This window comes from Poecilia latipinna, unplaced genomic scaffold (assembly GCF_001443285.1).
Source record: "Poecilia latipinna isolate Pla-1442-1.1 unplaced genomic scaffold, P_latipinna-1.0 Scaffold280, whole genome shotgun sequence".
Taxonomy (NCBI): Eukaryota; Metazoa; Chordata; class Actinopteri; order Cyprinodontiformes; family Poeciliidae; genus Poecilia; species Poecilia latipinna.
The window spans coordinates 1-11,610 of NW_015112896.1; the positions used below are offsets into that span (position 1 = coordinate 1).

The following is an 11,610-nucleotide window of genomic DNA, read 5'->3' on the forward strand; positions in this document are numbered from 1 at the left end:
CAGCGAAACTTACTGAAGACTAAAGTAGCAAGAAATTATTGACCAACTAAACCAAATAGATTCAACTAACTAGATTTTACCCAGATAAATCCACAGCAATAACTTTTAAAACAATCAATGCCTTCAGATACATATCAATACGTCAGGTGGATGTTGGCATTTAAAATGTGGTTTTGAAAAAATCTAAAAAAAAAAAAAAAAGAAAAAGAAAAATTTAGTAGCAGAAAAAAAATATTCTTGTTACTTAGCTGCCACTGAGAAAGTGAACAAATTGCCACAATTGTTCTAGAAATTGTAACGGGGGTATTCATAACAAAGTTTAAAAAGGTTTAAAGCCAGTTTTGATATTTTGAGGTTGCTGATGTTTCCATCAAGCCATCACCTACTGAACCATAAACTGGTATTTTTAGTTGAATTTACTGCTTTTGAATTTTATAAATGGCAGAATCTATCAATACCTGGCACTTCTAAAGTGGTTTTCTGTGTTAAATTGTAATGACTTAAATGGAAAAAGTCAATCTGTTTGACAGTGATTACCTGTCTTTTAACCCTATGTTAAAAACAAAATGCTCCACAAATCCCTTTGTTGACACTTAATAATAATAATAATAATAATAATAATAATAATCAAATCAATTTAAATCACTCTGGATTTGATTCAGTATTAATGTTCCAGTGAACGGCTCGACTGTAATGCACCATGGAGTTCATATCAGGTTTTCAAAAACTGTGCAGAAGTTGGTGGAGAATTACAAATACTAAACTATGCAAAGTTTTGAGAGTGTTGACCGATCGCTAAGTTTTCATTAAACATTTCCATTGTCAATTGGAGAAAGGTTGCCATCAGAGTACAGAGAAAGGTCGGCAATGACGCATCGGCCCCTGGTGGCCCCCAGCTGGAATGAGGAGAGGCCGGATTGATAGAGAACAATGCAGTGAGGCAGGAGATGCATCCTGGATTATGACTTTGAATGTTTGCATTTTACCTGATGCTGATGTTCTTGACATTAAATCTCTTATATTGTTCAGCTCAGACCAACTAAAAATTGGAGACTCTGATTGTGTAAGCGGAAATACTATTTAAGGAGTTGTTTTTGCGAAAGGATTTTGGCACCTCTCTAGGTCAAACTGACCTGACTCCTTTCCTTCCATTTGCGTGCAAAGCGCAAATGGAACCAAAAAAGGACTTGGAAAGGATGTCTGGACAGATAAGAACAACAATTTGAGATAAATTGTCCTATTCAGCAATTCTGAAATGGAGCAGATGTTGAGTTCATGAGGTCTCAAATATTTTTAAAGGTCGTCCAACACACACTTAGTATAAGGCACGGCAGAATCTTTACGCAAATCAAGGGTAGCAACGCCATTGGTTGAAACTTTCCAAACTCACATCAGTGAAGATGAGAGTGTATAAAAAAGGGTGATGTTAAGAATACGGGGAGATTTTTTGTTGAGACTTTGGAAGATTTTTGAGTATTGAACTGATGAAACTGTAATGAGGAATCCGTGGTAGTGTAATAAATCTCCGGCTCGTCTATGGCCTAGCAGCAAGAATTACATCTCCGTGCGTTATTTCTTTTACATTGAAGAGTATAGCCACCTTTCAATTCTCCAATATTTATTTCCAAAGGTACAATAACATCCACCTCCCTCTTTATCATGCTCAATCTGCATTTTATTTTTAAGTTTACTTAGGTTCTCAATAAACTACCAACAACTTTAAAAAAAAATAGATGGAACATAAAAAAATAAACTGTTTTCATCCCTTCTATTTTTATGATGTGTCTTATAACATCTGTTGAATGAGAACCAGATTATATCCTTGCTGTATTTTTAAAGTTCATCAAAGAAATTCACTGGTGGGAATAATCCCTGAGCTGTCTTGATAGATTCCCATCATCCCAGCTGTGACGTCCCTAATCCTTGTGCAGCCTACAGAGAAGCTTCAGCACTATTCAGTGACAGATGATGACGAACGACATTTAATCATTTGTCTTACAATGCAGCCTTCAGAATTACACAACAACATTTGGTACATTTGTTTATCAACGGGGGATTTTGTTTCTTTGTTTTTTCACAGTGTGAGAAATCAATTTTACATTTCAAACTGCCAACAGCTTAATGTGTGTGCGTATCCCCAGGCGTAGAGATGTTTCACAGGAAGCCCTGTTTTTTTTACGATTTCCACTGTTGGGTAATTGACTATGGATGCTACGAGTTGCCCCTTGTATTTGTCCTGAGCCCTGACTTAAGATTTAGTGTGCAGATGCCGTCCTGTGGACTTCAAGTTCCCACTCATAATCCCCCTGTGTATTTGTTAGTTAAGGTAACACATCAACAAAAACAATTCAAAACATGAATTTAAAGGTGCATAACTACAGGTGCAAGCCATAATTAGATGTTTTTCTATCCTCATTGATTTCTGATCAAATATTTGATTTCCACATGGTTTCAGTGTTTACAATACAAGACAAGCCAAAGAAACAACAACAACATAGGATTATAAAAAGTTATGTTGATAGATATTCAAATTACCTTCCTTTTAGCCCGGAGTTGTGCATGATAGTTTTCAGATGAGTCTCCTGGGATCTCACTTCCCCACAGCGACACTCCAATTACGGTGTAAGTGATGCCCATCACAGCTAACGGCAGCACATAAACCAGGACAGTAACTATGATGTGATACCTGGACAAATGAAGACAAACATTACCAAGACGCCCCAGAGCACGTGACGGACAACATGTCAAAAGGGAGAAGGACAGATCTGCTAAAACTGACAGTCTCCTAGCAATTCTAATAATGATGATTGCCGTGAGTGTGACCTCACATGAAGGGGTCGTCCACCATGCGGGGCCAGGCCACATAGCAGAAGGTCCTCCCTGGTAGAGTTCTGGTGGTGGAGAAGTAGCAGAGAGGGAAGGCAAGAGCCACGGCGAGGGTCCAGATGCAGAAGATAACTCCTAGTGTGACTTTAGCAGACAGACGAGGCTTCAGAGGATGGATGATGGCCATGTATCTGTTTGTTGGACATCACAATACACAAGAGAACTGTGGTCAAAAGTGAGCACAACACTTCTAAAAGTGGACTTTCTGAAACCTGAACATAGGTTGTCCTCCACTGCCTGTCCAAAATAACGTTGCCACCTGAATTTAGCAACGCAAACAGGTAAGAGTTTACCTTTGGACTACTTTCACATGGGCGTTGATGTTTCAGATATTTACCTTGAAATGGTGCAGTGATTAGTTTTTGATTTCTTGACGAACTAGAGACTTATCCTGTGTTTATAGAAAAGATGTTAGCTGATTTCAGAACTGTAAAATTACTGGCATTAATCATGCAAAGAAAATATCCAACAAGAATGCTGAGACTATTAAAACTAGGCAAGGGATTGCCTGTAACTTATGATAAGGCTAACGATTAAAACTGGAAGGATAGAGGGAAAATAATCATCTGCATTGATAACAAGGGCCTGGAAATACTGAAACAACCAATATTTACCAATGTTATTTATAGGAAATGATAGGATCGTATGAAAACATCCTTTTCAGGTCAGAATGACTTGGAACATTACCATCACCAATTACTAAAATGCACAAACAACATAGTTATTCCCCAATAACTCATAAACTAAATCTCAAGAAAACTGATGTTAACTTGGTCCAGACTGACTGAGTTTGAGACACTTTCACAGAAATCGGAGTTAAAATTATTTTTTCTTGATGTACAAAATTTTTGGTTTCTTGGTTTAGTTCGTAAGAATAAATGTACAAATCTAAACATAAAACACAGAAATGACAAGATGTACTTCTTTCTCTACTAAGTTGTGGAAAGAATAGGCAGATTGTGATTTATTACTGTCAAGACGTTAATTGATGTGACCTACGATGAAATATGCTGAAAGAAAACGTTTTTTATTTGGTCAGAGTTATCACATGCACAGTCCAATCAACTACGGATAAAGCACACTGTGAATTGTCTTGTGTTGTCCCACCTGTCTAAGGCAATCGCGGCCATGGAGTAGATGCTGGCAAACACAGCCGTGACCGGGAAGAAGTTGTGAAACCTGCAGTAGACGTCTCCAAAGTACCAGTCACCGTGGGCCGCGTAGATGAAGTTGATGAGGGTGTTGAAGGCAGCCATGGAGAAGTCAGAGAAAGCCAGGTTCAGTACGAAATAGTTCGTGACAGTCCTCATCCGCTTGTGAGCAAGAATGATCCAAATTACGATCAAATTGCCGAAGACGGCCACTGCCAGCACCGTGACGTATGCCACGGACCAGAGCGCGATGCGCCACGCGGGCTGCGCGAACTGGTTGGCCAAGACTCTGCTGGTGGCCGTGGTGGTGGTGTTGGAGCCATCCCGTTCAGGGGCCATTCCCCCGAGGGTCCTCAGAGGGATCTCCTGCTCCGAAATGACTCTGATGGGAAGGAGAGAGTGGTCCTGATGCTTGGAGAGCAGCGCGGCAGAAATGGAGTGGGCGTACCCCACGCGTTGTGAGTTAAAAGGGGCTTAGGTGGGACCTGAGGGAAACGCATCATAAATTACTCCCCTCCCTTAGCCCCCTCACACAGTCCTAAGAATAAATCCTCCAGTCATTATGTTTTCATTGTCCAAACACAGATCGTTTATGTCTCAGAGGTGACTCACTGATAATTTCTCGTTTCAAAAGAAAAGCTGGCAAGCTTTCATTCCAGGGTTATAAAACGATTATTCCCTGTCCTAAAGGCATCTGAGGTGTTAGGGGTTGCTCTGGATGTGATACTGTTAATCCTTTGGCAAAGCTCAGATATGTGGGGTTTTATGAATGCTGGTTATATAATCATAATCTCACTGTAGAGGGGGGCCTTTTGGTGCATGGAGCACATGATGAAAGTCCTTGGTTTATTCTGTCTTGGAATGTTTCTTTTAAAAGAGAAACTATTTTTTAAAAGAGGTTTTCGTGGCACTGGTGGCTTTTATTTAGTAGTTGCACAGGAGGGACGGCAAGGAGAACATTTTGAAGACGTGCAACAAATGATCAAACCGAGGGCTACTGTGTTGTGAACTGAAACCTATGCATGGTGCAACTGCTCTACTGAGCCATGTAGCGCTCTAATCTAATTTATACATAAAAACATCCACAATGTGATTTCTGCGATTCACATTTTGCCATGACAACAGATAAGGTGTGTTACTGTGCTGATAATCTGTTTGCTTGGATTAAAACTGCTGATTCATTAAAACTTCAATTTAATTATTTGACACAAAACTTATATTTACAAATTATTGAGTATTCTCATTAGAAAAATGTAGACTGAAAGGATATCATAAAGATCCATCTTTACACCAACAATGTAAACATGCGAACACTTTTAAGTAGTTGCTTATAATGAAAGTGCATAAAGAGAATCAGAAGGTCAGGCTGACATGAACAATTCATGCAATTCAGGTGGAGAGCTCTCCTCATCTTAGTGCGTCTAAAATCCTCGCTGGAGGTTTATATAAACAGAAGATTAAGTTCAAGCGTCAGTCACATGAGTGAGGATTACCATGCACAATGTGAACTCTTGTGCCTTTTTCTCAACTTAGTGACATTTATTGTTGCTGTTGTAAAATAAAAAAAGGAAAAAAATCACAAATTAGTGCACAATTACTTCAAATGACACAAATTTACAACAGTAACACCCATGTAGTCTGATAAACACAAAACCAAACTAGCACAGTGAAAGGACAAACTATGTCTGGAGATCACAAAGCGCCACCAAAAACACACACAGAACAAAGATGCAAAAACTATAATAAAGAATATCATAATGCAGACAGAAAAAACTGAAAAGCATCAGAGAGATGACAGAATGAATGTGAACGCCTTTACTGTTGCATCTTTGTCACGCAGCCTGCAGAGTCCCACGGCCCCGGGGACCACAAGGTGTTTTAATCACCTGCACAGTCTGCAGATGTTGGGGATTTTACATCAAACCTGCCCTTACCTCTCATGTTCTTTCGCTGGAAAGCATCTTAAAATTAACCAATTAATCAACACTCCACAAGAGGTGATATGTGAAGTATTTTTAATCAAATTTTAATTTAATCGTATTTTAAGTAATTTTATCTTTTGTTGAGCACTTTATGATCCTATTTAGTGTCTGTCACACAGATTATTCTGTTGGTTTTCTGATGTTTCAAACGGCCAATTAGTGAAGTTTTTACCCACTGAGCTTGTTTTAATGAACCTCCATTGTCAGTCCATCTCCTGTCAGATCCGGGTTTCACAGTCTTTCCTTTTTCTAAAAGCTGAAATCACCTTTTATCCGCCACTTATTTACTGCTAGGAACATAAATCACGCAAGCTGTGCCCACTGTGAAAAGACCACAAGAAGGTCAGAGAGTGTTTTCCTCCCAGCATGGTCTCATTACGCAGAGGCCACTTTGCTTAGACCACTCCCTGTCTCAAATGTCACTGTTCGAGCCGCATCCAAACATGCCCTGTCCTCCATATTAAAAAGGTCACTGTCTGCCAAGTAACAGATGATCGGATCATTAGCCTCACCTAAAATGATTCTCCTTGGCTTATTTGTGAATAATTCAGGTATAATTTAATCAAAGGCGGATAACAGCGAGGCACAGGGTGGGCTGTTGTGCTCTGGGTTTGATTTGTGTGTGAAATTAACTCTTAAAGAGCAAGTCACATTCAATAAGTTAGGATTTTAATGAAAAGTTCATGCATTTCTTTAACTCAGCTCACAAGTAAAACACATTATGTAGACAAATTACACACAGACTGAAGTTTTAAAGCTTTTATTTCTGAATGATATATTGCATCAGACCAGTAAAAAAAATAAAACCTTTTTAGGTGGGTCTAGTGAAAAATATGTTTCATACCTGCTTAAAGGTACTTTGAATCTGACAGACAAGCTTCACTGGAACCCTTACTCTAATTTACTGAATATGACTGTAACATAAACAACAAAATGCTCACATTTGTTCACAAACGCTAGCAAAAAAGTAATATTTGATGAGGTTCTGAACATTTTTTATTATTTAGACGTGTCTGTCACAGGAAACCGCAGTAAATTACAAAGAGCTTTGTGTCTGAGATTTGAAACAATATAAAAAAAAGTTTAAGTGAGTATACTTGTAAGTCACTATTTATTATGCTTTAGTCATTAATGGTTGTGGCTGCAGCATTACAAAAAGTGAAAAAGTTCAAGAGGAATAAATAGATATTAAAAGGAAGTATAAATTCTACCAAAAAAATTAAGATCATAAAAAAAAAAAATAATTCTTCTGCTTTATCTCATTGTTTCACTTCATTTTTGTTGTTCACATTATTGGTTGGGAAAATGGCTTTTTGTTGTTTTTATTTGAATCAAAACAGATTCTGCTGAAGCAAATGAGCGAGGAAGAGAAACAAAGAGAGAGAAAGCAGCTTCCCATCAGGGGATGTCCCCAACAGGATTACACATCTATAAAAAGAGTTGGACTTGTTTCTCCTGGGAGAAGGGGTAGGGTTAGTACAGAAGAGAGAAGAGGTTGTAATGAACAGAGACATCTGAGAGTTGTGAGGTAAAGCACCTTGTTAAGGAGTTTTAAGACATTTAAAAAAACAATAATTTAATTAATCTGAAGTAGCATGTAGATGTAAAAATATGGAAATTCTGATTGTGGTCTTGAAGCATGTTAATGCTTAAGTGCATTTTAAATTATATATATTAGTTGGACTCCTGACTGTAGGCTGTGTAAATGTCCAATAGAGTTTGCTACCACAGAGTACAGAAAAATAACATAGGAACACAATTAACTTCTTGTCAGGTAATGCAATGAGTGATGGTGGTTGACGTAAGAGCAGTTTAGAAAATAAATCCCAAACTACTACAACTCTGCTGCTTTGCTTTTGTCGTTGCGGTGTCTCAAAGTTACACTGAGAGCGACTCCTGCTGGTCTGGCAGGAAAAATAAAAAGAGGGCGAGTTTCTGTTACATCACAAAATGTTCTGCCGTATGAAACTTGAGCTGTTTGAAAATAAAGAGGAGGGCCAAGGGAATGAGGAAGACACAACACAAGAAGTGGTGTTGCTAGCTTACAATTGGAGCACCATGCGAGCGTTTAGAGGCAGTCATGCAGGCGGTGTGGTTTGTTTTCAGCTCTGCTTGTGCCGCCGATTCAAAGTTCAAAGGTTGCTGTAGTTTAGTGAATAGCTGACAGGGCTGAAAACTCTCAGGTAAGCCATGCAGTCTTAATATTTATCCTGTTTATGTTTACTGTTGGCCATTTTGAGACAGGAAAAACAACACTTTGCTTCAGTGAAAGCCTTCATTAGATGACAGAAGCATTCTGCTATGCTTCTGTCATCTGAATGAGCACATTTGTGCTCATTCAGAGGAGAAAGTCCAGATGCCAACAGACTGTTGGCATCTGGACCAACGGTCGTCAGGTCCTGACGACCAGGTCGTCAGGTCCTGACTCCCTGACGACCTGGGCGTCAGGACCTGGTCGTCAGGACCTGGTCGTCAGGATCTGACGACCTGGTCGTCAGGACCTGGTCGTCAGGACCTGGGCGTCCTGACGACTACACAATTATCCTTTAAATACTTTAGCAAAAGGTGGGAAAGTGGAAACATGTTCAACAGCTGTCTAGAAAGGCAAGATTAACAGCTGAGATTTTTTTTTAAGTATATAAGCACTTTTAAAGTTTAATAGTTGTATTAGTCACTTACACCCAACCCCCTTCTCGGAAGTCTTTCTGAACGCCTGCAGTTTTCATTGATGACTCTCAGACTGTGAGCAAAACTCTCAAACTTAAACCTAACAACTTAAAAATTCCCCTAAAAATGGGAGTTTACAAAACTTCAAAAAAAAAAGGAGAAGGCAAAAGTAAAATGATAACGAGTTTTTGCTCAGTCAGATTGCAGAAAAGCAAGGCTGAGATGGTTGCTTCACGATACTTTGAAGTAACTGCTGGGAATGCTGACAGATAAATGTCCTCAGCTATGTATTGGGACTGAACTGCACTACAGTGCCTTGCAAGTGGATTCGTACCACTTCCAATTCCTGAACTTCCACAGTGTTCAATGTATCTCATTATACCAACACCAACATGGAAGGAAAGGATAAATGGCAGCGTCTATTAAAAGTTGCACTTGAAAATCAACTGTTGAACATACTGGGCCCCGTTTGTTAATGAATGACCTTTTCTGTTTGGAAACTTGCAGATCATGTTTGCTGAGTTTACTTAAAGGTTTTTGTGTCATTTATTTAGTCAAATCATTAACTCACCGTCATCCAGCTAAACTTTAGCTCTTTCCAGCCCCATTTCTGGAAGGACTCCATGCCTGCCAACACCTAACTAACATCACGATTATTGTATTGGGCCCAACAGATGGAGCGCACCTCTGTCCCACCAATACACAATGTCGCCATTTGCGGTGGAACCCACGGGAATGAGTTGACTGGGGTGTACATTGTGAGGGAAATGCAGAAACAGAAGATGGAGAAAGCGGGGTCTGTTTCTGTAACCACTGTCGAGACCAATCCAAGAGCCGTGGCTGCTGGCAGACGATACACAGAGATGGATCTGAACCGCTGCTTCACAGATGTCTTGCTGAGGTAAGCCAGCTGTCCACGTGAGTCCTGTGCGCTGCAAATTTGAGAAGTCTGTGTTGTGTCCACTGCTTAAATCGCTACGCTGCTCCAAGTTCCCCCATAACAGAGTCAACCCCGTATGAGGTGAGGCGAGCCCAGGAACTGAACGCTCAGCTGGGGCCCAAAGGAAGCGCAGAGGCTGTTGACCTGCTCATAGACCTGCACAACACCACTTCCAACATGGGCCTGTGCTTAATCTTCTACTCCATAGATTGGATCACTCTGCACATTTACAAGTACATAGAGGTATGAACTCAGACACACACACACACACACACACAGCGTCCTAATCTAAATGGTAAGAATACAACAGACCGCGTGTCTATTGTAACCCTAACCCTAAATGGTGGCCATAACTAATACATGAAGAAGAAAAAAAAATAGGCGATCCTGTCTGTAATCCACAAGATTTTATATTTTAAGGCTAGTTATTGACTCATTATATTATACTAAAATCATAGAAGATAGTTTTTAGAGCCACTGCAGGATGTATGATAGGTTTTTAATCTGTAAATATCAATTTTTCAGAATAACTTGAGCTCTGTGCCTGTGAGAGCGATACAGCTGGACATTCCCAGCTCCAAAGCTTATTCCCTGGAGTCAGTGGGCAAACATGGCTTTGGTAACTATGTCAATATTCATTATGTGAAAGATTATCTTCATTAAGCTGGATTTCTGAGACAAACATTGCTTTGTTGCAGCGATAGAAGTCGGCCCGCAACCCAACGGTGTGCTCAGAGCTGATATCTTCAACGTGGTGAAAGAAGCATTGGATCTCACATTACAGTGGCTTCAGAAATTCAGTTCTGGTAGGAAGCAATGCAGGTTGCTTTCTTTCTGTTTTTAGTTGAGCAAATAATCTCTGCATAACAAAAGTCCTAAATCCTGCTCTTATTTTTGATTGCGTTATATTAATTAGACACATTACTCAGTGATTTATTTTCCTCTGCCAACAGGGCACAGCTTTGAGCGCGGCACAGTGGAAGCATACACTTTTGTTAAAAGTGTTGACTACCCACGAGACTCGGCTGGTAAAGCCACTGCTGTCATCCACCAAAACCTACAGGTGAACTTTTGAGGCTTTTAAATCCAACAATTTACCTTTGAACTTAATGAAAAACTGAGGCTCTTTAGAAAACCAGTGAAGTGAAAACATGCATGTATAATTTTCTCTCTTTTTTTTTTTTTTTTTTTTTTAGGATAATGACTTTAAGCTTCTGCGATCAGGGGATCCCATCTTCCAGACATTTTCTGGGGATATTTTGAAGTACGAGGGAGAAGACCTCTACCCTTTCTTTGTGAATGAATGCGCCTACTACGAGAAGAAGATTGCTTTCCATTTAGCTCAGAGAAAAACGTACAGCTTTCCACCCATAAGCGTGAAAAACGACTGAGGGAAGACAAAGATAACACGAGTACATCAATCACCTTAAGAAAAAAACACAATGGAGCAAAAGATGGAAGTCAGGAATTTGAGTTTATCTGTAACACCTGATAAAATGCCTTGCAAAACTAAAAATATTTATAGCCTTTAAATCTTTTCTCATTTTATCTTGTGATAAATTTCAGGTTTTTTTTATTCTGGTCTTACATGATAGACTTGTACAAAGAAGAGCATAATTATAAAATGGAAAGAAAATAATGCATGGATATTAAAATTTCTACTTTAATTAAAAATCTAGCTAGTGTGACTTATATTCAGCGCCCCTGAATCTGTATTTTGTCAAGCCACCATTTGTCATGACAGGAGCAGGTATCCTGAGCTGCCTTTAGGGGTGAGCAATGTAACGTACATTTCATTATTTTTCCTAGTATTTATTGCAATAACAAAAAATGATTATTGGCCAATATTAATTATGGAATGACAGAAAAATCCCTGCTTGTAAAACAGAATCTGAACCTTTTTTTTTTCCATCACTCTTTCAATATTACATTATCATCAGTTGTGCCCAAACAAAATAAATGGAAGCATTACTTGTGTATTTCT

At 39.2% G+C, this 11,610-nt stretch overlaps 2 protein-coding genes across 3 annotated transcripts; one reads left to right on the forward strand and one right to left on the reverse strand.

The window, feature by feature from the left end:
* Nucleotides 1-2,500: 2,500 nt before the first annotated feature.
* On the reverse strand, nt 2,501-4,734 carry LOC106948225 (neuromedin-K receptor-like). The gene is made up of 3 exons (XM_015033794.1): nt 3,994-4,734; nt 2,829-3,017; nt 2,501-2,686 (listed from the first exon to the last, which is right to left on the reverse strand). Exons 1-3 carry the CDS (start codon nt 4,374-4,376, stop codon nt 2,527-2,529), a joined length of 732 nt encoding a protein of 243 aa, XP_014889280.1. The 5' UTR covers nt 4,377-4,734; the 3' UTR covers nt 2,501-2,526.
* A 2,654-nt stretch (nt 4,735-7,388) lies between these two features.
* Nucleotides 7,389-11,605, forward strand: LOC106948229 (N-acyl-aromatic-L-amino acid amidohydrolase (carboxylate-forming) B-like). 2 transcript variants are annotated; one of them, XM_015033800.1, is made up of 7 exons: nt 7,389-7,547; nt 9,361-9,587; nt 9,677-9,869; nt 10,152-10,245; nt 10,325-10,432; nt 10,580-10,689; nt 10,823-11,605. In XM_015033800.1, exons 2-7 carry the CDS (start codon nt 9,361-9,363, stop codon nt 11,015-11,017), a joined length of 927 nt encoding a protein of 308 aa, XP_014889286.1. In that variant the 5' UTR covers nt 7,389-7,547; the 3' UTR covers nt 11,018-11,605. The 2 variants fall into 2 exon arrangements, with proteins under 2 accessions (XP_014889286.1, XP_014889285.1); XM_015033799.1 differs by lacking the exon at nt 7,389-7,547 and adding an exon at nt 8,025-8,202.
* The last annotated feature ends 5 nt before the right edge of the window (nt 11,606-11,610 follow it).

Excerpts from the sequence above, each read along its gene's own strand:
- LOC106948225 (XM_015033794.1), bottom strand. The coding sequence starts at position 4,376 with ATGGCCCCTGAACGGGATGGCTCCAACACCACCACCACGGCCACCAGC. Across the intron at positions 3,018-3,993 it reads GCCGCGATTGCCTTAGACAG|ATACATGGCCATCATCCATC; the intron begins GTGGGACAACAC and ends TCCAACAAACAG. Across the intron at positions 2,687-2,828 it reads ATGGTGGACGACCCCTTCAT|GTATCACATCATAGTTACTG; the intron begins GTGAGGTCACAC and ends TCATTTGTCCAG.
- LOC106948229 (XM_015033800.1), top strand. The coding sequence starts at position 9,361 with ATGGAGCGCACCTCTGTCCCACCAATACACAATGTCGCCATTTGCGGT. Across the intron at positions 10,246-10,324 it reads AGTGGGCAAACATGGCTTTG|CGATAGAAGTCGGCCCGCAA; the intron begins GTAACTATGTCA and ends GCTTTGTTGCAG. Across the intron at positions 10,690-10,822 it reads TCATCCACCAAAACCTACAG|GATAATGACTTTAAGCTTCT; the intron begins GTGAACTTTTGA and ends TTTTTTTTTTAG.